The sequence below is a fragment of the Watersipora subatra genome, chromosome 10, assembly GCF_963576615.1.
Source record: "Watersipora subatra chromosome 10, tzWatSuba1.1, whole genome shotgun sequence".
NCBI classification, from domain to species: Eukaryota; Metazoa; Bryozoa; class Gymnolaemata; order Cheilostomatida; family Watersiporidae; genus Watersipora; species Watersipora subatra.
In genome coordinates, this window is record NC_088717.1 from 48,919,697 (window position 1) to 48,944,639 (window position 24,943).

General features: G+C 41.0%; 1 protein-coding gene across 1 annotated transcript in view; it reads right to left on the reverse strand.

The window, feature by feature from the left end:
• LOC137407378 (cytochrome P450 3A29-like) overlaps positions 1-8,349 on the reverse strand; it is a 31,640-nt gene extending 23,291 nt beyond the window's left edge. The window contains exons 1-3 of the mRNA XM_068094016.1: positions 8,119-8,349; positions 6,215-6,311; positions 5,609-5,661 (exon numbers count right to left, since the gene is read on the reverse strand). Of these exons, the coding sequence (XP_067950117.1) occupies positions 5,609-5,661; positions 6,215-6,311; positions 8,119-8,189 (221 nt within the window). The 5' untranslated portion in view covers positions 8,190-8,349. The remainder of the gene's footprint in view (positions 1-5,608; positions 5,662-6,214; positions 6,312-8,118) is intronic.
• Positions 8,350-24,943: the final 16,594 nt, after the last annotated feature.

Consider the following 24,943-nt stretch of genomic DNA (forward strand, 5'->3'; position numbering starts at 1 on the left):
TTGAACACATGATGCCATGGTTTTTCGCTTATGATCGAACCAACTACTCGAGGTATGTAAACCACCATCATTAAGACACTGTGATTGTAATGCATATTCCATCAGGGCTTTATTATAAACCCCTGATGGCTCATGTTGTGATGGTTGCTGTCATTTCTTATAGCATTGCGTTTCACAAACTTGGATTGTGAAATAACAATTCACAATTGATATCTTACGATTGTATAAAATTCAGCTTGGTTTACAGTCAAATAATACAATCTCGTTGATCTTTTGGTAAATGAGCTTGTCATTTACGTGTTTATTTTCATATCATCAGCTTTAATTGATATTTTGTACTTTTTTAATTTTCAGGTACCTACCAGTCTATCTGTCAGAGATGAAGGCACTCAGCAGCAGTGAAACAGAACTCATGGGTTCATTTTTCACTGTTCACAGGTCTAGCAAAGCTTTCACTGGTACTGCGATGGACCAAACAATCGAGCAAACCATCAATAGAGGTTGTAAGTCAGCTGGTGGAATCAGCAAAGTCACATTAAACCCAGGTAAGTTAGTCAGTCACTCATGAAGTAAGGAATCTTGTTTTATCAGCAGTTGTTAACTGACACTTATGTGTGTAATAAATGCACTCTGACTCTGCCTACAATTTGTTTGGTCGGTCACTGAATACTTACTATAGAAGGACTATTGTACAATTAATGGTTATACTGAGATGATCATTAACATCAATCAGGACAGTTAACTGTTCACAGCTGTGTACATATTTTGGCTTGCAACATTTGTTGTTCCAAACTATCCCAATTTCGTTCAATTGATATTGGAAATTCCGGTAATATAGTTTTGTTCATGCTAGCTAATTTGATTTTTAGGTTCATTTCAAAGATGGATATTAGCACAGCCATCCAAAGCAGCCATCTCAGATCTTTGTTTACAAATGGCAAGCATTGAAATTGGTGAACCGCATACTTTGAGTCAATCGTCACCTGCGGCAATAAAACATGAGAATATGGTTTCATCTGTGATTGCAACGCTGAATGCAATGAAAACCCTATGCAAGAAGAAGTCTCATCTCTCATATCCATTAGTACATGGGCTGATGCTGAAGAGGATGTTGCTATGGACATATCATGTGCATATAACAAAGGACTGGTGCAATATCGCCAATTCTACCAGACCAGACTTGTGGAGAAGACAGCAAAGCTTGACAGCCCAATACCACAACTAAAACTTAAGGACATGTCAAGTACCAAGAAGGGTGCAAGCAATACTCAAAAACAGAAACTAAAGAACCAATCAGCACTAGCAGATCGAAATTTATACAACAGACTATTGATTGCAAGCCAAGTAAGGCCAATAGACTTGAAACTTGTGATGTGTTACTCCCTTACCGCGATGCCCATGGCGATAGCTACAGCAGATGGTTGCATTCAGAAATGTATAAAAAGCCACGCTCTTACATGACTTAGAAAAGCGAACAGACTGTCCACAAAATTGTTCAAAAGTAGATGGTGAAAAAAAGGCTGTAATTGTGGACAGTATGGCGGTAATCCAATCCCTCAGTATTAGTAGCCTACCAAAAACATTTGGGGAACTTGTTGACCTAGTATTTAATAAACTCATGAGCATGGCAAATAGTCACGGTGCCTTGCGTATAGACTGGGTTTCCGATCAGTACCTTACTAGTAGTATCAAGAATGCTGAAAGAAGCAAGCAAAGCAGTGCTGGACACCAAAGGATAAGGATAACGCATTCAACGCAACGACTTCCTCGGCAACGGAGGAAATATCTAAGCTGCGCTGAAAACAAAACTGAGCTTCTTGACTTCATATATGATGGCATGAGGACAAAAGAATTGGACTCACTCGAAATGTTTATAACCAATGCAACAGAGTGCATGCTTCTTGCTACTAAGAACTCAGCTGCTAGTGTAATCAAAGAATTAAAATCGCAACATGAAGAAGCTGATACCCGTATGCTCTACCATGCCATACAAGCTACCACTTCGGGAATAAAACATGTTGTCATTGAAACTCCTGACACAGATGTCTTGATTATAGGCCTGAGTGCCATAGCAAGAACACATATACCGCCAAATACAAAGCTGGTGATGGCCACGGGAAGAGGAAATAACCACAGATTATTAGACATGACAGCGATGAGTGTAAGCCTCGGTGAACCTGTTTCATCATGTTTACCTTTCCTTCACTCATTCACTGGTTGTGATTCTGTCAGCTCTTTCCATGGCAAGGGTAAGAAGAAAGCACTGAATCTATTACTCAATAATTCTGCGTATCAAAGTACCTTCATCAATATTCACCTATCCATAGATCCTTCAGCTGCAACAATGAAAGTAGTAGAAAGATTTGTGTGTGATCTTTATGGATCTAATTGCACCTCAGTGAATGAAGCAAGGTATGAGCTTTACAAAACAGGGACCTCACCCTAAATGTTACCAACCACTGATGATGCCCTCCTTCTTCACACAAAAAGAGCTATATTTCAAGCAGCTATATGGTCTGATGTCATCACATGTGGAGATCGTCTCGGGCCAGATGGTCATGGTTGGAAAATTGAAAGTGATGGCAGTATCAGTATAGTCTGGAATGGTAAAGAAATAGCTCCAGCTGATGTGCTCAAGGTGTGTAAACAGCAGTGCTCAAAAAGCTGCCAAATTTAACAAATTTCTTCTCCTCTCCCGACCCTTTCTGCCACACAATTTATTATTGGTATATTTTAGTTGTAGCTTTTGACTTTGTTACAAACCTTAATCTCAAACCTCCAAACACAGTAAAAGGCGAGCTGAAACATTATAGATTGGTTATATTTGTTCCACGTTGTAAAACCTTAATTTGTGTTATTTTAGACTGTGTTCTGCCGATGCAGAACGTCATGTGTCGGGAGGTGCTCTTGCCAGAAGCAAGGATTACCTTGCACTGACCTCTGCTCCTGCTCTATGGATAGCTGTTCAAACCGGAATGTAGGAGATGATTGTGTCTCAGACACTGAAGGTTAGTGTTTTTGTCTGGCATATTATACATTATGCATCATAGTAGTAGTAGCGAATATCATAGCCAGGTGTGTGTGTTTGTGTGTGGTGTGACCGACCCATCAGGCAAAGTGACATCTATTTCCTATACTGTATGTTGCAATAAAGCAATAAAGCTAACCTGCGTGTATCCTTTATGTGCTTAACCAAGCATTGAGAAATATTCGCCGATGCCTCAAACATTAGCTTTTTGTGTGTTGTGACACTCGTAGCTAATCACTGTTGTTTATATTTAGAAGGTTTGCCATCTTCAAAACATAAATTTTTAGCAAAATGAAATTTTTATCAAGAGGGATTGTGCTATTATGTACATTATGTATATTATTTTATTTGCAGATGAAGGCTATTGATGGTAAAACAACAACGGAGCGAAAGGGTATATTTTCGTTGGAGTTAACTCAGGAGATTTAAAACCACTATAAGTATTTTATAAAACGAAATCAAATGGCAGATCACACAACAAAAAACAGTAAAAAAATTAATAGCTTATTGAGTTGAGTCTGAGCATTTCCTCATGTTAGGTCTTCAGCTCAAATCATGTAGATTGGCCTTGATTGATAGATCATCATGATCATCAAATTCAAACGAACAAAACAGCAAGATACAATGGAATATTTAACCATATCACATGTAAAATCTGGTCTGTGGTATGATCTGTTAGTTGCTTTGAATTTATTATCATTCAATAGTAGTTGAATCATCATATTCATATGGACATCGTTCCTAATATTCAATGACAATGAATTAATGGCTATCGCGGTGAACGAACGAGGTCTTCGGTTTGATCATGAAATTAATCAGTTCTGCTTACCTAGCAATAGTTGTAAATGGTTCCAAATGGTTGAACTTAGAATGGTCAGCGCGTTCAGTTACCATTTTATCTGTTGAGGTGATAAAACTACTAAATCACTTGAGGTTAGTAGCTCAGGTACGCAGTGTACGCAACTCATGCTACTAGTTTGGCCGCTATTACTAAGCATTCTGGCGGATTATGACGTTTTGTTCCAATCATCCAATCGCAGTCTGTGAAATTCCTTGTCACAATGGCAACAATGATCGACTTGTTTATTACGCCTCCGCCATTTGATGAGATGTAATTTAAACATGAAAGTATATAAGCAACGAGGTTACAGAGTGCAACGTTCAAACAGGCAATATATAAATACTGAAGAATCTTTGGCACGCATCATATTGCATAAGTTGAGAAAAATAATAACAACTCACAATTGAGTTACTCTGCTCCTAGACTATTTAGTATGCATTAGCATTAAGTATTAGCGATAATCATAACACTCATGTAATAGGTATTGCTGCTATTAACCTAGTCAATAACAATAAAAAGTGTGACAGCATTGGTAATAGTAAGAATAATTATAATGGGAGTTCATAATCATCAGGTACTTTTTGGGTTCAAATCTATTTCTCTGGCATCTCAGTTTCTAACAGTCATTGCTGATATCAATACCCAAAATAAAAAGGTTCTTGTAAGCAAAGTTTCATCTAGCCCACAAAAAGTACTCATGCAATCTTTACAAAATTTATTAAAAATTAATGTTTTTGGGTATTTCCTTCCTAAGTGTCAGCAACAGCAAACATTATACTATATAAAATGCCTAACAAAATGGTATTGCATGTGAAAGCATTTCTATAAGGTCAGGGTTTTATTAGAACTTAAATGTTCCAGTATTTCGCTGATTGGTGCCTTAAAAACAACATTGGTTCATTGACTAAAAATTCTAATACTTTGGATTTAAAATAGCAGAAATAATTATTTAATAATTATATTATATTATATTAAATATTAATGATTTATAAATTATGATTCGCAGCATACACTGTAGAGATCTTAGTATATATGTTCAATGTTAATAATGAATGAATGGCATAAAGACTCATAGCGTAAAAACATCAGAACCACTCAGCTAGCTGCCATTTATATACAGTCAGTGAACTCAAGCATTTTACATAAAACTGAAACAAATTTAAACTTATAAAATGCATAATTGATTTCTAAAGGTCAAGAGGTGAGTTACTTTTCTAAGACTGTTATGAATAATATATAAGTGAACTTTATTAAAACATACGTGTATTATTAAACTTTTTCAATTAATAGTTTCACAGCGTTAATAGTTGAAAAAGTCCAGAAGCTGTTCTTATTTTAGAATTTACTCTGTTTAGTTTTACAGGTGTTAGTAAGTCTCAAAGGTGCCTTTTTCTCACAAACATCAGACTTCAAATATTGATCTGATATTATCTGCTATCAATTATTGATGACATTTTTAAATTTTACCTCTTTCTCTTTAAGCTCTCACATCTAGAATATTGCTGATAATTTATCAGATAAAACAGTTTTAAAATGCTGCTACTACAAATGAACAAAAAACTTTAAACATTATCTACACCATAAAATTAGTTTTGGTGCAAATAAAGATTTACCCAGTGGTGCTTTTGACTAAAACACAACTTCTGATTGTTGTAAAAAGAATAGTGATTACCAATCATATTCTGTCAGCGGTTCATTTTGAGCATCACTTAACGTTTCAACAACTCTGACTGACTTACCCAACAAACTTTCCATACTTCGCTCGTAACTTCATATCTATGTTCATTATGTTCTAGAAAAGATAAACTGAATTATATTAGTTTCATAGGTTTTTATGTCTATGCACTCACATGGTAAGATAACTCATTCTTCTGTTTCTATGTCTATGTTGCAATGCTGTTATAACTTCAAGACACAATATAAATACAATATACACAGAATATACACACAATATAAACACGATATAAACACTATATAAACACTATATAAACACAATACACACAATATAAATACAATATACATACATGTACGATATAAACATGAAATAAACATGGTATAAGCACGATATAAACACGATATATACATGATATAAATACGATATAAACACGATATTAACACGATATACAATTATGTACGATATAAACATGATATAAGCATGATATAAACACGATGTAAATACGATATAAACACGATATAAGTATGATATAAACACGATATAACTACGATATTAGCACGATACAAACACAATATAAACACGATATAAACACGTTACAAACACGATTTAAATACAGTATAAACACTATATAAATCTAGATCAATTCAACAGTCACTAATCAAATACTAACATCTCCATAGAGAGCCATGCTACTTCCAATCAGTGGGTAAGGTTTGGGTCCAGGAATTCCTGCTTTTTTAAATATGTGAAACGACCTTGTTGAATACCTAAAAATTATCAGTAACAGAATCTGGATATGGTAACTTCATAGACAGTTGTTTGAATGAGAGCAACCGTGGTTTATTGATCTAGAACATTCCACCAGCAACCAACTGGTTGAGGTTCAATGTCCAAAAGCTCACCATTGGTAACAAGAGTGGCATCAAAGTTTTAATTGCCCTCGGCAACTGGACATGTCTCTAGTAGACATATCTCATCAAGTGGGTGTAAAATTTTTGTTTTATAACCTAATTTCACAAAGTCTCTGTTTCTGTTTGAGGGTGTGCATCACTGGATATGAGTTGGCAGATTCATTCTTATATTCCTGTATCATTCCTACAGGCCTATTTGTCTGACCAATAAAAAGTACTGACACGATGCTAGTCTGTTAATTGGAAAATTTCATGACACAAAGCAAATTTGATAACATATTACTATATTGTACAGTACTGTTAGAATGAAATATTAAGTTGAATAAATAAAGGCATAAGTCAATATTTTATTTTTCTTAAAACTTTCTCATGCTTTTGGAATGATGCAATTACAAAAATTGTTTGATTTACTTCATTGGTTACTATTTTACAATTTACGAAATTGATTTTCGATTGATTATCAAATTGTATTGTCACAGTTTTCCTGTATATTAAAGTTGTTAACAAATAAACAAGCCAAATCTAATTACACCCATCAGTAACTGTCCATACTCTAATCCTTAAAACAGCTTTGCAGTTTTTTTAGAGCTGTTGATGATATGATAATATCATCAACTAATTGATCACTTAGTTATGATCAATAAGTGATCGATAAGTTCAATAAGTGATCATCTGTGATACCAATTTTCCAAATATCACAAATCCAATTGTTTACATGAGCTAATAGGTCATGGTGTAGGGTTCTCATTATACAAAGCAGACACAGAAATGCTGAAATATAGTACACTGAACTAATCATATATAATTAATTAACTTTGTATATACGTATAAGTAATACTGTTCGAATAATGAAAAATGTAAATCAAGCAATCATCTGACAGCCAGTCACCATCGCCGAAGTAGTGCACATTGCACAGGCTGTCATAAATTATTGGCAAACTATCGAGAACATTTCACAGCTGCAATCCTTTCTAACGTACCAGCGTTGCTTCAATGATGTCATCTATTAACGGTGCACATAGTCGATGAGAGTTAATCGGAAAGAGGATAACTCCGACATACGGTGAAATATTGTGAATCAGTCTTACAGAAGGCTATTTGCCATGACATCTGACCAAGTCAACCAGTTTTAAGACATGGACAATATGTATCATTGACCTAAATTATTTAAAACAAGATCAATGGGAAACACCACATGGCCGATGCAGTGCTCAATGCAGGTAAGGATTCTTTCAGAAAATGGACAGTGGTAGGTTTAGATTTTAGATTATGAAATGTTGTGTGTTACTTATACGTGACTGGCCAATTGAAGCAAGGCTTGATAGCTACTCGAACAAGTAAACTAGTACTAAACGTGCTCAACTATTCAGGGGTCACGCGTCAAACTAATCCTATGTCAGACAATCACCACAGTGTGATTCTTCTATCATAGAAGTCTCATACAATTTCATGAAAGCCTGATGTGTGTTGCACAAGTCCGCAAAAACATTTCAGATGACAGCACATGAAGGAGCGCGTGTATGTTTAAACCACTTGCTAATTGCCATTACCATGTTCACCTATAGGCTAGCAGATCTGATATACTGTAAGTTAAACTATATAAGTGTTCCTCAGATAGTAGTTGTAAACAGTCCTTAACTAAACAGGGATCACAAACGCTTACATGTACAGCAGTGTAACAGCTGGAACTCCTAGCATCACCCAGAGGGGTATTTCAAAGCCTCCTAACAGCATGCCGATCGAGGATTCAATAGTTCCTACTACTAATCCGTAGTTCACAACTTGTTCTACTAATTAAACTGCAAAGCAGTAGCAACAGGCCCAAATAGTGACTGTCGCTGACATGAACTGCCCTTGACGCTGTGGATTAGCCAATCCTCATGCTATGTATTATTCTGTTGTTTCTCTGTTTGCAGCATGCACACATTTGTATGTGAATAGCCAGTTGACATACATAGCTATTATACTGTACCATGTGAATAGCCATTCCGCATGGATGCGTATATATGCTTTGAGTAGCCACTCAAAGCCAATTGGCTACAGAAATAGCAGAAGGTGACGCTTGAATGATCTGCCAGCCTATTTGTGACACATCTTTCTGCCTGTTCTCCGTGCTGATAAATATTCATTGTCTAACTACTAGCTCATTTGCATTGATCTGCTGGTAAAAGATTCGCACTCAGTAAACAATGACCTTGACACAATTGGGTATTCAACTAATTCCTTCTAGAAATCAATGGAAAGTCTAACAAATCTCATCAACTCACATAAAGGAAGACTTTTATTTTGGTAAATACCGGAGCTAACCATTACAGCTTTGTATATCAGTCAATCAGCACACATGTTTAGTAATACACAAACTTTAACAATAAAACCTTTCAGCATTTTATAAGTATAGTTCAAATACTAAATAGATACAACTAGGTTAAGAGCAACTGACCATATAAAGATTTGGTTGGATAAAATGTGGCCTTGTATTATCTGTAGCCAATTTTTATCAATGTTTCATGCAATGCAAGTATTAGTGGAAAAAGCTAAAAAGCTTTTCGAAAACTCTGTTAATGACACAGCAGCTGATTAACAATGCAAGGCTAAAACAACAAGCAGCTGTAGCAAACTGTCACATAGATGAGTCGGTTCAGTCATTCAATTTAGTTTTTAATACAGTTCAGTTTAATAGTGTCACTTAGAATGGTAAGTCAGGAATCCAACTATCGTAGGTAATTTGTTTTTGTAAAGGGCGCATAAAAGGATCTTGCATGGGAAAAAGAAAACTTTAATATTAAGTAAACTGTAAGAATACCAAAGAGTATTTCTTACCATAAATGTCATGCGAGAGGGGCTTTTTCTCATGGTTTGCTTATAAGGTATCATAAGGTATCGCCATAAGGTAGCATAAATTCAGCTATTTCAACCACTATTTGAAGGTGTGGTGGCACCCTAACTAGAACAACTACTATCTGAAGATGTGGTGGCACTTTAACTAGAACAACCACTATCTGAAGGTGTGGTGGCACCTTAACTAGAACAACCACTCTCTGAAGGTGTGGTGGCACCTTAACTAGAACAACCACTATTTGAAGGTGTGGTGGTGCCTTAACTAGAACAACCACTATCTGAAGATGAGGTGACACTTTAACTAGAACAACCACTATCTGAAGATGAGGTGACACTTTAACTAGAACAACCACTATCTGAAGGTGTGGTGGCACCTTAACTAGAACAACCACTATCTGAAGATGTGATGGCACCTTAACTAAAACAACTACTATCTGAAGGTGTGATGACGCTTCAACTAAAACCTTACACAACCACAGTCATCACTTTAAAAAATAACACTCGAGATTTCATCGAAGTCACTTTGCCATCCTCTTCATTTTCTATTCCTCTCTATAACCTGCCATTCTCTCAACAAACAATATACAGTTTCTTATTAACCGGATTGTTATTGTTCCAAACATATTTTTAACTTCTAAGAAACAGATCTTAGTAAATACTTTAACAAGTATGAATACCCTTTTATGAAAGCAACCTATTATTTACAACTTCAAAAATTGATAACTAGTGTATTCAAAGGATGTTTTAAACTATCAATTTATGGTTGTCTCTGATCATCGTATGAGTTCAGTTTACGTTAAGAATAATCATATCATAGTCATTGGTCTAACAACGGCTACTATCAAAATAAAAATTTTAAATTAAAGAATTTATAAATCAATATAAATTTGAAACATAGACTATAGTGCTTAATTTTGGTTACCCTGTCTGTATAAAAGTACAAAAAAGAACATGAAACTATATGAGAGAAATATCGAAAATATATTGACACTTGCAAAAAGAAGTTTGCTTTATATGAGACACACTTTTATGTAAACTGTTTATTGTAAGGTTAGCTAATTGTGAAGGTGAGTCAGGGATGTTCTTTGAAGATTATCTTGGTAGTTTTCAATGGAGCTAAGGCTCTCATAGGCTTAATCTTTAAAGGTTGACTTGCAACAAAGTTTAAATTACAGTTATTTGGTCTCAAAAGATTAATCATGTCTTACTCTGCTGTGTTGTAGGTTCAGAATAGGTGGAAATGTGATTAAAAGTACTTGAAAGCTCAAAAACGAACAGTCGAAAAAGTGGCTGTAGACTGGAATCCTTTTATTTTGATGACATACTCAACTCAACCTGGTTATTGTTTTGACATGTGATGTTATCACGTAAAAAGAAAGGCCAATAAAAAGCTCAATATAAAACATCTTGTAGCACTACAGTGCATCGTTGAGATACGATATTAATCCGTTCCAGGGTTGGCATCGTATAGTGAAAAAATCGTATGTAGGGGTATAGAAACCATTGTAATTACACAATGCAATAAAAAATAGTAAAAATCGTTCAAAATTTTATAAAAATGTTGTACATATTAAAAATTAGTAACAAAATAATATGTTAACTTTAGTAGCTATAGTTACCTACATTAACTGCATTGTATTAAGTGCACCTAGTGATTATAATCTGCAAAACTGTAAAATGTAACATCATGTGTGTACGAAATGCAGTACGCACGGTAAGGAGTTCTTACTATCAAGACCTACGTACAACATAAACTTTTAATTCACTACAAATATCTTTAGCTTACTAAACACACATTCAAAGCTAGTTTAAGCTGAGTTTCAGTATGTATTTTTAACTATTTCATTAAATTTTGCCTTTCTATCACTAAAATCTTTTCGTTGCCCAGCTTTCACTATAGCCTTTAGCGAGTATGGTTAAAACCTTTTTAAACCTAACCTGACCAAAAAAGCCGTGCGTTGCAATTCTCAAAAGCGGTCTCTCGTACACTTGACCATATAATGGCCATCAAAAAATGAAATTTTATTTACTATTCAGTAGTGTACGCACATACCTTTGGAATAATGTGACTTGAGCTGTTGATCTAGTTTATTATTTTTGGGTCGTGAAAAGCAGAAATTGCCAGGAAGACACAACTTTGCTGCTGGTACAGAGAGTGCTCAAAGAAAACAAGCTAACTTAGTGCAGATTATTACTTATTGAGGATGACGCTTGCTCGTGCACTGTAAATGCTGGTGCAGTGCAGAAAATTGCTAGCTAGCTAACATTTGTAAAAGGATTCAGAAAAGGTTGTACAGTAGTTCGTCTTGAATGAAACGTGCACAAAAATCAATGTGCCCATACATACAGAGGGTTGTACGTATTTATACCCTAAATGGCATGGTTTTAGCATCTTCTAGAAAGTAATATGGATGCGTCAACTATCTTGAGTAGCTAGTTATATATGAGTTACATACATACGATGATTTGTATTTACGTAGTAAAAAACAGGCCCATTTGCAAAGACATGGTTAAACAAGAAAATAAAACATAAAATCAAAATGAAATAAATAAAACATAAATGTATTGAATAAAGCACACACAAAAATGCCAAACAAACAAGATAAATAATGATATGCATTGTACAGTAATGTTTTTATGTACCAGTTCACATCGGTAAATTAACACTTAACACTTTTCTGCCGATGTAGGTTTTTATGTCTTTCTACATTCCGTGTATTGCTTTCAACTCCTTCAAGTCCTCAGTCGTAAGCTCCACCTTGTGCTTGCTTTAACGAATTTCTTATTTTTAATAACTTCAATTGTTGATTGGTTGCAAACATATTCCTTGGCAATATTAACAATACAGGCGTCTTGTTCCTATTTATTTATGACCTCCAACTCTGTTGTCATGGAAATCATTTTTTCCTTTGTCTTGTAGAGAGATTAAAAAGAACGCTAAAAATGAATACTCGCTCTCAATTATGTGTACTATACTTGGTAGTGCGTAGCAGTATAGCTGAGTGTAGCCAGAGCGTCGGTCAAGGCACATCCTTCTCGGTCGCTAGCGGATCAGAGAGAGCGAGCTGGAGCGTCTTGAATCGTCTTCCCGCTGCGTCAACTTCCGGGACTACCACACCTCCCTCTTATGCTCTTTTCCAATCCAGTGTTAGTGAAGGTGCAACCACACCTAAAACCGACAATCCAAACACGGGTGCAGTATCACGAGTTGAGTAGTGCATGGAGTTACATTATTAGTATTTTTTTTTCATCATTTATGAACTGTCACTCTCAGAAATTTGAAGGAAAAATGAAAGGTCTTTCCTGGTACACTTGACTAATTAGCTGTCCTATCAGCAATATAATTAAAATCTAATGTAGACCACTCCATTTAGCATTATTCAGCATCACGATTTCCCTAAGCTCCCTCATCCACTGCCTCACAATTTCTCGGGTTGGGTGAAGGTCATCCTTCAAAAACCTAAGCTGAAAGCGATAATAACCTCTATTTCTCTTAAAAATGGTACGGTGCAAGAATGGTGTGCACAATCCATTGGAATCATTAAAAGCTGTGATATGTTTATTTTCATCCACCACCATGCCCCTTATCACGCGAGAATTTTCGGTGTAATCCACTGTTAAAATCTGACGACCATGACCTCCAGGAACACTGGCCGCCAGATGATCATTGTACACCCTAAAGTCCATTGGGTAAATTGTACACAATATAGGGAAGATTTTAAGACTACCTAACCTATGATCCCATCTCTCAAAAATGCTCCACCCCGTACACAGGTAGGTTGTCATAAGTTGAGCCTCCCGTCTATTCTGAGTCCTATGAAGCCTACAAAATCGGACTGGTCCTACATGAATGTATATGAAAGACCTCTGGAAATGTTCCCTTCTATCAAGAACATAGTCAATGACTTCCTGCCAACCTACCCCCGGCAAGCAAATGGTCTCCCATGGTGAGCTGACAACGTCTCTGACGATTGAGCTGCCAATTAGGAAATTTCTCATGCTAAAAAAAACACACACAAAAGTTATATATTTAGTCTCTTAGGTGCCCTACTTACCCGGCCACTTCTGGTTGTCACCCTCCTGGTCACTGTTGGTGAGGCACGACGGTCACAGTGTTGAACCTCAAATCTTCGTTGACTCTCTTCTGACCATCTCTCCGTTGTACCACTGTCATGACCCGTCAATGGCTCTGGTTCAGCAATTGTCGGCACCTGTCTAGAGTCGGGTACCGCTGGTACCTCTACATCCACCCCTGTGCTGAACTCAGCTTGAACCGCTGGTGCAACCACACCTGACTTTGACTGTGGACTTGATTTTTCACCACGAGGTGCTACCACACCTGGAACCGATGCTTCTGAATCCCTACAAGGTCTGGTTAAGTGCCGATTTCGCTTCAATAGCCTTTGTGATTGTCCTATGGCTACAACCTCATGCCCCTGTGCCGCCACAACTCTTGCCCTCACTGGCTCTTTACCTGGGTCTTGTATGGCTACATCTTGTAAATCGGGACTTATTCTTGTGCCTTAGTCCTGTACCTTCGATTATACTGATACATTTGGTAGTTCCGTTGCAAATTCTCTGTCTCCAGTAGCCTGACATAGTCGATCTTGCGACTATTCAAAAATCCCATCGAATTTAGCCCTCTTCCGAACAACAGTTGCGCAGGGGAGTAGCCATTGGCTAATGGTGTGTCTCGATATGAACAGAGTGCCGCATCAAGACTGACATTCTTGTTCATCAGAGCTTTTACAGTTTGTACTACCCGCTCAGCCTCACCGTTACTTTGAGGGTACCTAGGTGAACTTGTGACATGCTGTATGTCCCACTTTCTCATGAACTTTTTGAAACACTCAGAACTAAACTGTGGACCGTTGTCACTCATAACCGAATTTGGTACTCCAATCAGACAGAACAACTTCTAGAGAATTTTAACGACGACTTCTGACGAGGTTGAGTCAACCAACTCATGCACTGTGATAAATCTGCTGAAGTAGTCCACTACTACCAAGTATGACCGAGACTCTTTCTCCATTATGTCTACAGCCAACCTCCACCATGGTCTCTCAGGCAGTCCTGTGCACATCAGCGGTCCTCTAGGCCGTCTACGGAACTCGGCACACTCGGGACACATTTTAACCAGTTCCCGGATCTCAGTGGTCATTCCTGGCCACCAGACTAGTTCCACAGCCCGACGTATAAACTTTGTTTTCCCGTGATGGCCCTTGTGCACTGAGGCTAATACTGACTGTCTTTCCAGCTCCGGGATGAACACCCTGCTGTTGTAAAACACAATTCCCTGTACTACTGAGAGGAAATCCTTGAAAGTGTAAAAGCTGCGCACAGTCGGGTCTACGTCCTTGTATTGCGGCCAGCCTTCTGCAATGTATTTCAACAATCTCATTCCCGCAGCATCCTCCAGAAGAGATGCCTTGATCCTTTCAAGTCGATTAGGAGATATAGCCAGTGAGTCAACCAACTCACACACAACAAGAGATTCAACCAAATATGCGTCCCTGCGTCCCCTGCGTCCCAAAACTAGCTTTGCCCCTGGTGTATACATAATTTTGTAGCTGTAAGCCATCATTCGGAGTCCAAACCTCTGAATACGTAATGGCAGCTTGGATAGTTTCTTGTCTCCGAGAATTGATATGAGTGGCTTGTGATCTGTTTCTACCTCAAACTCACGACCCGCCAAATAGTAATGGAACTTCTCACATCCCCAACAGATTGCGAGTGCTTCCTTCTCTATTTGAGCATATCTTTGCTCTGCTGCAGTGAGACTGCGCGATGCATATGCCACCGGTCGCCACTCCCCATTGACCAGCTGTAGGACAGCGGCTCCAAGCCCATGTGAAGAAGCATCTGTACTCAGTCTTGTTGGTGCCTCCAAACAGAAAGGTGTTAACCTGGGTGCCTTGGAGATCGTCTGTCTCAACTGATCAAACTCATTAGCTTGCACACTTCTCCAGACCCATTCCTTGTTTTTCTGTAGCAATTGCCGTAGATTGTGCGTTCCTCGAGACAATGTAGGAAAAAATTTTCCGAGGTAATTTAGGACTCCGAAAAACCGCCTAAACTCTTTCTTGTTGGTAGGTGCCTTAAAACTTTGCACTGCTTCAGTTTTCTTCGGGTCTGCTTTAATGCCCTCTTTAGAAATAACATGGCCCAGAAAGACCACCTCTGCTGTGTTAAATTGCCACTTGTCAATGTTTAAGGTAATTCCAGCTAATTTCAGCTTCTGCAGGACGGCTTCCACTCTTTTGTCATGCTCTCGTTGGCTAGCACCATAAACCAGAACATCATCCATTTGACAGATTACGCCTTCACTGTCCACCAATGCTTTCTGCATTTCCCGCTGGAAGATCTCTGGTGCAGAACTAATCCCAAACGGTAAGCGTTTGCATTTGTGTCTGCCGAATGGCGTTATAAAAGTGGTAAGCTTTTGACTCTCTGGGCTGAGCTTCATTTGCCAGTATCCACAGTTTGCATCCAACTTTGAAAATTTTTCTGCTGTCCCAAGCTCACTCAGCGTCTCCTCTGTTTTGGGTAATGGGTGAAGCTCCCTTTTTACTGCCTCATTCAATCGGGTGAAATCGATGCATACCCTGATCTTTCCGTTTTTTTTTGGCACAACAATACACTGTGCACACCAATCTGTCGGCTCCTCTATACGCTGTATTACCCCGAGTTTCTCTATTCGCAGCAACTCTTGCTTGAGAGGTTTTTTCCTTGCAGCTGCCACTCTTCGGGGAACTGTTTGAGCAAAGGGTTTGACATCATCTTTAAGTGGGACCACAACTTCATTTTGCATTGCGCCTAGTCCTGTGAAGATCTCCGGAGATTTCTCAACCCAGGACCTGTCTTCCTGTATTTCATGCAGAAACTTTATCAGCCCTAGTTTAGAGATAGCTGGCTTTCCCAACAACGGTGTAACCAACCCCTCAACTATATAGATTGTCTCCATCACCTGCTTAATTCGTAGGTGAAGCTCGGCAGTTGTTTTTCCGGCTATCCTCAACTTGTAGTTGCCTGCTCCCCTCAAAGTTTTGGATGACTCCTCCATTTCTGGGAACATACTAGACAATGAACTTGGGACTGCGGTCACTGCTGCTCCAGTATCTACCTTAAATCTAATTGGCTGTTTGTTGACTAATATCTCAATAAACCATGCCTTATTAGTTTCTGTCATGGGGCTCGCGTTTATCACCTCTAGTCAATCTGATTCTGATCTGAGATATAAGCCATCTACATCAATGTCTTCAACGTCATGAGCTGCTCTTTTCTTTCCCTGCTTACCTCTGCATGCCTGTTAATTGGCCCAATGTCCCTTCTGTTTGCATACCCTACAAACTGATTTACGTGCAGGGCAGAACTCTGCTTTGTGTTTTCTTTTTGGACAGTAAAAAAATTTTGCAGCTTCTCTTTGATGCTTTCTTTGCTGTTGTTGTTGACCCCTAGGCTGATATTCAGACTTTCCCTTGCCTATCATATCTAGGTTGACCTCAGTCTGTCTACTCATCTTAGCTGATTGCTCGTGATGACCGACATAGTGTTTAGCTTTACTGATACATTTTTGCAGGTCATTATTTTCAAGGTCGATCAAGTATTTTCTCAAACGGTTGTCACTGACACCCACTATGATGCGGTCACGAATTAATTCTTCTCACATGGTGCCGTATTCACATACATCAGCTTGAGATTGAATCGTAGTAATAAACTTGTGTAGTGATAAGTCTCCTTGAACCAGACTGTTAAACTTGACCCGTTCATATATAATGTTTTTTACAGGTTCGAAATGCGCACCAAAGTAACGTAACACATTCGTCAAGGTCTTCTTCTGTGCCTCTTGTTCCTCATTAAACACAAACTGATCATAAATAGGAATGCTCTCCGGACCCATCAACAATAATACATTGGCAATTTTCTTATTTTCGTCCATTGTACTGAATTTCTTTGCAATCATGTAAATTGACAGCTGTCCCTTGAAAACCTTCCAACTTGCTGCTAAATTTCCATCAGCCCATCTCAATCTCTGCACAAACCGGTCATCCTTAGAGTGATTGTCTTCGGCCATTATTGTGGATGTTCAATGCTCACCAGTGACTAGGGAGTTCAACCAAACTCAAACTCAACCTAACCGATGGACACTGATGTACCACAGAGAAAATGCAGATCAACAATGGTTTATAAGTATTAGAACAGTCAAACTTGTTGCAATTACAAGAATGTATTTTTTTCCAGTTACTCGAACCAGTGCTGCGTAAAAAAACAATTCGCTCTCTGAATTGAGAAAGGACCACACTAGCTAGTGTATATTATTGTTTAATCCTTAACCTAAAAGCTAATACTATTGTTCGAAAACACAGGTTCAACCAAACCTCGGCTGCTTCATTTTTTTACACGCGTAAGTATTGAAGTCCGCTATCTGACACCATGTACTATACCTGGTAGTGCATAGCAGTATAGCTGAGTGTAGCCAGAGGGTCGGTCAAGGCACGTCCTTGTTGGTCGCTAGCAGATCAGAGAGAGCGAGCTGGAGCATCTTGAATCGTTTTCCCGCTGCGTCACCTTCCAGAACTACCACACTTTTCATAAAATTTCCCACGTGGAACGCTGACCTGAGAGAGGTCGGTCATGGTGTCTCTTATAAACGTTGTGAAATGTTTTCGGCAAACCGCATTTCGGCGTCTTTGTTATTTCGACGTGCATTTTGAGCACACCGACCGCCAAATTTTAACTTGGGCGAAACTTTTCTCAAATTCGTATGGTGAAATAAAAATCGTATAGCGAAGTGAAAATCTCACGATGTTCAACTTCGTAAGGTGAAAAAATCGTATATCAGGGTAATCGTATCTCGAGGGTGCACTGTATTTTATGATAAACACTTTGAGTTTCACCGGAAAGCCCTTATCAAATATAGACGCCCACTACTACAGTTCCGTTTCAGCTTGGTCTTTCACCTAGTCATGAACTGATCACGTGACCCATATTCTTTGCCAAATGATGCAAACAAATTTCGCAGCATTTTCCAACCATCGCAGGTGACCAACAGGCGCCTCGTTTGTGAGAAAATGATATGCACACTCTCGAGCTAAGCTTTAAAAATTAAACTAATTTTTAGCTTAGGTTTTTAAATATCAGTGCTCAAAGTGACAGCATTACAATGGTAATAAAATAGATCTGTAAGGACAATAGACATGCTTTTATTGAATGCGTGAAGTTTATGTATTTGTGAAAATATTTCAACAAAAAAGGTTGCCTGAAAGTGTAACAGAACTTTCCCTGAGCTCTTTTCGAAATCAAATATTAGGACAATCACATCAAGTGGCCGATTAGCTTAGTTGGTTAGAGCGTCAGTCTAATAAGCTGAATGTTTTGGGTTTGAGCCATATATTGGCCAACATTTTAGTTGTCTCATTCCAATTCTTCTAAATGGTGCTTTTTTCTAATCTGGTCAAATCTCCCAGTTGGTTAAAGTGTCATGCTAATGAACAAGATTTTTTCATCTCATTTCGAATTTGTATTTCAACTGCTTTTATAAAAATGGCCGAATCACTTAATTGTTTGAAGTGTCAGTCTAGAAAGCCTAATGTCATTTGATCAACCCCAAAATTGGCTAACATTTCAGTCAGCTCATTTCGAAATCAAATATTTGCACAAACACATCATGTTGCCAATCAGCTCAGTTGGTTAGAGCATCAGTCTAATAAGCTGAATGTTATGGGTTCGAGCCATATTGACCAACATTTCAGTTATCTCTTTTCCAATTCCTACTTAATGCGTTTTGTCCGAATTTTGTCAACTTTCCCTGTTGGTCATAGTGTGATGCTAATAAGTTGGATATCATTGAATCAAGCCTTAACCTATTCTATATTTTAGTCATTTCATTTTGAATTCGTATTTAAAATGCTTTTATGAAGATGACCGAATCACTCAGTTGTTTGAAGTGTCAGTTTAGAAAGCTGAATATCATTGTATCGACCCCAACATTGGCTAACATTTCAGTCAGACCATTTCGAAACCAAATATTAGGACAGTCACATCATGTGGCCGATTAGCTCAGTTGGTTAGAGTGTCAGTCTAATAAGCTGAATGTTTTGGGTTTGCGCCCCGTATTGGCCAACATTTTAGTTCTCTCTTTTCCAATTTCTATTCAAGGCGCTTTTGGCTAATCCTGTCAAATTTCCCTGTTCGTCAAAGTATCATGCTAATGAGTTGGATATCATTAAACCAAGCCGTATACTTTCCAAGATTTTGATCATCTCATTTCGAATACGTTTTTTAAAGTGCCTTTGTTGTTCTGGCGGAACTGATTAGTTGTTTGAGTTGTCAGTCTAGAAAGCTGAATGTCATTGGATCGACCCCAAAATTGGCTAACATTTCAGTCAGCTCATTTCGAAATCAAGTAATTGGACAATCACATTATGTGGGCGATTAGCTCAGTTGGTTAGAGCGTCAGTCTAATAAGCTGAATATCATGGGTTCAAGCCCCATATTGGCCAACATTTTAGTTGTCTCATTTCCAATTCTTCTAAGTGGTGCTTTTTGCTAATCTGGTCAAATCTCCCAGTTGGTTAAAGTGTCATACTAATGAGTTGGATTTTATTGAATAAAGCTTTTTACTATCCAAGATTTTGGTCATATCATTCTTATTTAAAGTGCTTTTGTTAATATTGCAAAGGTTTGTGTGACCTTCCCTTTTCTCCGCTAGTACAAGACTTGGTGCATGGGTTTATACATATATTTCCTGCTTAGTTCATAAGTTGTACAAGAATGCTCAAGTAGTAGGCGATGTACAGGCTCAGAACAGCTCTGCTCTCTAGCACAAATGTTCAGGCTGATATAGCGGGTAGGCTCCGCCTCTCATTCTGCTTGGCTGCGCTTGACCCGGCTCGGCTTGTCTTGACTCTCACCTCGTTATTCTGCCTAGCTGAGCACAGTCTGGCTCGGCTTAGCTCAGCCCTATGCTCAGCTCTCAGTAGATCACATTCCACAAAACTCTTCCCTCCATTGGTGACCACGGTTTCCAATATAGACCTTGGAGGAGAGCTTATGGTAGCCACTCGGCAGACTCCTCCTTTCTTGTCAGGCTTCTGTCCATGTCCTCGTCATCTGCTTTAGAGACAGCTTCTTCGGGGCAGCTCATACTGGCCTCAACAGTCGCCTCCTCCCACTCCTGATCTCCTTCAGGTGCTGCCACACCTACCGGCTTCGGTGCACCCAGTTCTTCTTCAGCTTCTTTCAAGCTAGTTGTTACCGAAGTCAATAAATCCTGTAGCGAGGTGTTACCTTCCCTGTCCATCTTCTCGAGTGCTCTAACGTTGTCCAAAGAAAACGAGTGTTTTGGAAGAAAAGCTTTGTTCGCATCTGTGAGGCTCGTTTTACTGCCTTTCTGTTTGACCTCCGGACCATTTTCCGATAATTCCATGGAGTAGCATACCCCATCTCTGTACCGTTACGGCTTCCTGGTGGTCTGGGTCGGCCTCGAATTGTGCCGGACTGGAGCTGATGGGATTTCTAGAGTTGATGGGATTTCTGGAGTCGCGGTTTCTCTGGTCTCCTTCGGGTTTGATTCCAGCTTTCCCGGAACTTCTTTTCATAGTGGGACTGGATTGAATTTTACTGAACTCGGTCTTTGGCACTCTCCTTCCTCCCGTCCGGCCAGGTTTTCTTTGGGAATTGTCTCCTGTCTTCGTTTTTCTGTGGCCTCCATCAACAATTTTTTCCAGTTTGGGGGCGGCATTGTTGGCACTGGGTTGCTTCTGACCTCCTTCGGTTTTCTCTCCGGCTGGCTGGGTCGAGCTCCTTTTATGTTGGGGCCCCCCTTGGTTCCAGAGCGGCCGGGGCTTGTCCCATCTTTTCGGGGCAAGCATGGTAAGGCTTCAGCCTTCCTTCGCTCTGGATGGAAGACTGGCCCTGCTGTTCCACTAGATACGTGAGATTTTCCCAGGCCTTCAGAACCTGGTATGGTCCCACAAACTTCACCTGCAGCTTGGGATTTTCTCCCCCGTCTCCAGCGTTTGTTTGTGAGCCATAACCAGTGGCCTGGGACGTACAGCGGTGGCTCTTCCCAGTCCTCCTGCCTCACCTTCATCTGACTTTGTTGTAGTGTCTCATGCACCGCCTGCAACCTCCGCTGCACCTTAAGGGCGTGCTCGTGGGCAGGAAAGAACTCGGTCAGTGGGGGGTGGCTTTCCAGCTGGTCCAGCAACCTCAGCTCCTGTTCCAACATCAACATATTGGCTGTCTCTCCGGTTGCGGAGTGGGGTGCCTCGGTAAGCCCTCATCAGCTGGGAAAGCAGCAGGTCCCACTTGTCTTGTCTCCGGGCCAGGAGTAGTGCCCTCAAGGAGTCTCCGAGTCCCCGATGTTCCAACTCCTTCCATGAGGGGCTCCTGTCCCTCTGCTCAATGCACGAACATTGTCGGTAGTCCTCGCAGGTTTGCCTGCTTAGCCCATCTGCGTTCGCGTGGTTAGTCCCTGACCATTGTTCCAGAACGTAGCGGAACTCCGCCAGGATTTCGAGCCATTAGGCTACCTGGTTCAAGGATTTCCTTCTCCTACATAGTCACCGGAGTGAAGCGTGGTCTGTCCGTAGGAAGAACTCCTGACCATACAGATAAGGCCGAAAGTGCTTGACTGCTTTGACTACCGCAAGCAATTCTCGTCGAGTGACGCAGTAATTGCGTTTTGAAGTGGTGAGAGTTTTGCTGTAGTAGGCAATGACCCTCTCACAGCCCTCCTGTACTTGGGACAGCATGGCCACCCATTCCACATCTGATGGCATCCGTGTCCATGATGTATTGCTTCCGGAGGTCTAGGTAGCCCAAGATCGGGGCGGTGCTGATACTGTCCTTCAGCTTGTTGAAAGCGACCTGTTTCCCCTTCCATACATCTCCAGGGCTTTTCTTTTGTAGTCAGCCGGTGCAAGGAATGTACTATAGTAGCGAACTCTAAGATATACTGTCAGTAGTAACCGACGGTCCCGAGGAATTCTTGGAGTTCCTTCACTCCGTGCGGGTTAGGCCACTCTTTGACTGCTTTTACCTTGTCGCGGTCTGTAGAGAAGCTGTCCTTGCTTACTATGTAACCCAGGTAGTAGACCTGGGGTTGCAACAGTTTGCATTTGAACAATTTTAGTTTCAGTCCGGCCTTGTGGACTCTCTGGAAGACCTCTTCCAGCTGATGCAAGTGCGTATCAAAGTCCGGGGTGATGAATATAATATCATCAAAATACGGTAGCTGCGTTCTCCAGTGAAGGCTATGTAGAACGCGTTTCATGAGCCTTTGGAAGGTGGCTGGAGGGAGGTCAGTCTGAAAAGCAACACCTTCCACTTCCACATTTCAGACCGAGTTGAGAAGGCCGACTTATCCTGCGCTTCTGCATCCAGGGGTACCTGCCAACACCCGCTCACCAGGTCAAGCGTCCTGAAGTAGCGGGTGTCAGACAGGGCATCTAGGCTGTCGTCGATCCTGAGTAGAGGTTAGGTGTCCTGCTCGGTGACGGCGTTCAAACGCCGGTAGTCTATGCAGAAGCGCCACCTCCCATCCTTTTTTCAGACCAACACTACGGGGCAGCTTCAAGCTCCTCCAGCTTGTTCGATAAGCCCCCTTTTAAGTAGATCCTGGACCTGCCTCTTGGTCTCTGCCTCCTTTTCTGGTCCGAGTTTGTGGGGGGGCTGCCAGATCAGCTGAGCACCCCCTTAAGCGGAATGAATTGTTCTACCTCTGAGGTCCTCCCTACGTCGTCGTCACCCGTGCTGAACACGGTGGCATATCGACTCAGCTAGGAGGCAACCTCGCCGTCTGCCTGTCCTCTCACAGCTCAGCCAGGCTGCCTGGAACAACTCCTCAAGGTGAGCCGGCACTCCATTGATTGAACTTGGATTGGCTTCATACAATAAGGGGTCATCCTCTTCGACCTGTGAGGTCTCTACCCCCGTGTAAGTGCTGATAGTGACTCTGGACCGGAAGGTTAATGGCCGCTCCGTAGCATTCATGCAGCGAGTGACTACCTGTCCCTTGGGTCCCGGCTGATTCAGGCTTCTTGCTACCGGGGGTCCATCAGAAAATCCTTCAATCAGTACCATGGGGCAGTAATTCTGTGTGGTGATGCAACAGTGTATTGCCATATCTGTCTGGGTGAGAACTGCCACCCCCTTGATCACCTGTACCTTGTTCTGTAGCAGCCATCAATGCCAATCTGTGCAGACTAGCTGCCTGCCATCTACTCGGACCACCGGTTGCTCAAATTCGAGACAGCCCTGATGGGCCACAAAGAATGGCATTCCGAGTATGGCATCCTCGCTTAGACGGCTGACCACAAAGACTTCCTCCGTCCTTACGTCCCTCAGGCGGATGGTCCAACGGATTATCCCGTAGAAGGGGTGCCGTGTTCCACCAGCCAATAACCCTTGGCTGTCACTCTCCTCGAGTTGGTCCGGTACGGCTCCTGGCAATTGGTCAAAGACCTGCTTATTGATCAGGTTTGTGGTGCATCCTATGTTTAAAAGAAACTGGATGGCCCGCCCCGCCACTTTTCCTGGGAGGAAATAGCTGGTGGAGTGAGGTCGGGTGATGGCTTGTGCCCTAGTGGTGTCTTCCAAGACATCTTCCGTGAGGCCTGGTAGACTTCCTTTCCGCGATGGGGCGGGATCGATCCCTCGGACCGTCCCACATCCGGGGTAAACCCGCGGCTCCTGTGATTGCCATCCCCAAGGCAAAGAAGGGGTCGGTCCTGCCGCTTTTAAGGCAGGCTTCCGAGCATCTGGTCCTGTGGGGGTAGTTCTTAATGTCTGGGGAGGGGGGATTTGGTGGTCACCCTCTATCATTTTGAGCTATGTTCCGGTCATTTACATGGAGGGGTGTAGGCGGTATCCGGGACAGTGGGAATGTCCAGACTGGCCTCACTCAAAGACTGGTAGTAGTTTCATGTCTCTACAGGCCTTTCCTGTGCACGAACTTTCCTTAGCCTAATCCTTGCTGGTTGAAACCAACCGTCGACTGTCACCAAATCCCGTGTAGTCCTACTGCGTTTCCAGGGTTGTTTGGTTTTGGCACAGCCAGTAGTCAGAGCTACTGATGTGGCCTCTCTTTGTTTCACGAAGCTGGTTTTGAGTAGCAAAGGCAATTCTTCCGTACGTGCCCTGGTTGGCCACAACCCCAGCAAAGGGTAGCTGGCTGATTCCTCCTTTCGGTTGGAGTGTGGACCTGCTCCTGGAGCCGTTCCACCTTTTCCGTAAGAGATTGGCCTAGCCGGACTGGTCGTTCAACTGGACTAGTCATTCAATGACGCCGGTTTTGGCCGAATTCAGCTGGTCAGAGGATTCTTCCTCCAGGGCCTATACCAAAAATTCGGTGGGTTTGCGCTTGCCTCCCTGGATCTGGAGGTAATCATTTCCGACTCGTATAGCATCAGCTAGTCCGAGCGTATGTACGACCAACAGATGTCGCTGCAGGGCAGGGTCCCTTAGTGAGCTGTAAAAGGTCGCCATGGCCATGCCATTCATGTGTCAATTCAGTAGGTCCCCGTGTGCAATGCCTACCAGCTTCTCGACCTCCAAAGCATGCTCCTGAAGTGTCGTTCCTTTCTCTCGCCTAAGGGCGTTAAGCTGGCTTAGTGCCTGCCTAGCGGATGGCCCAAATTTTGCCT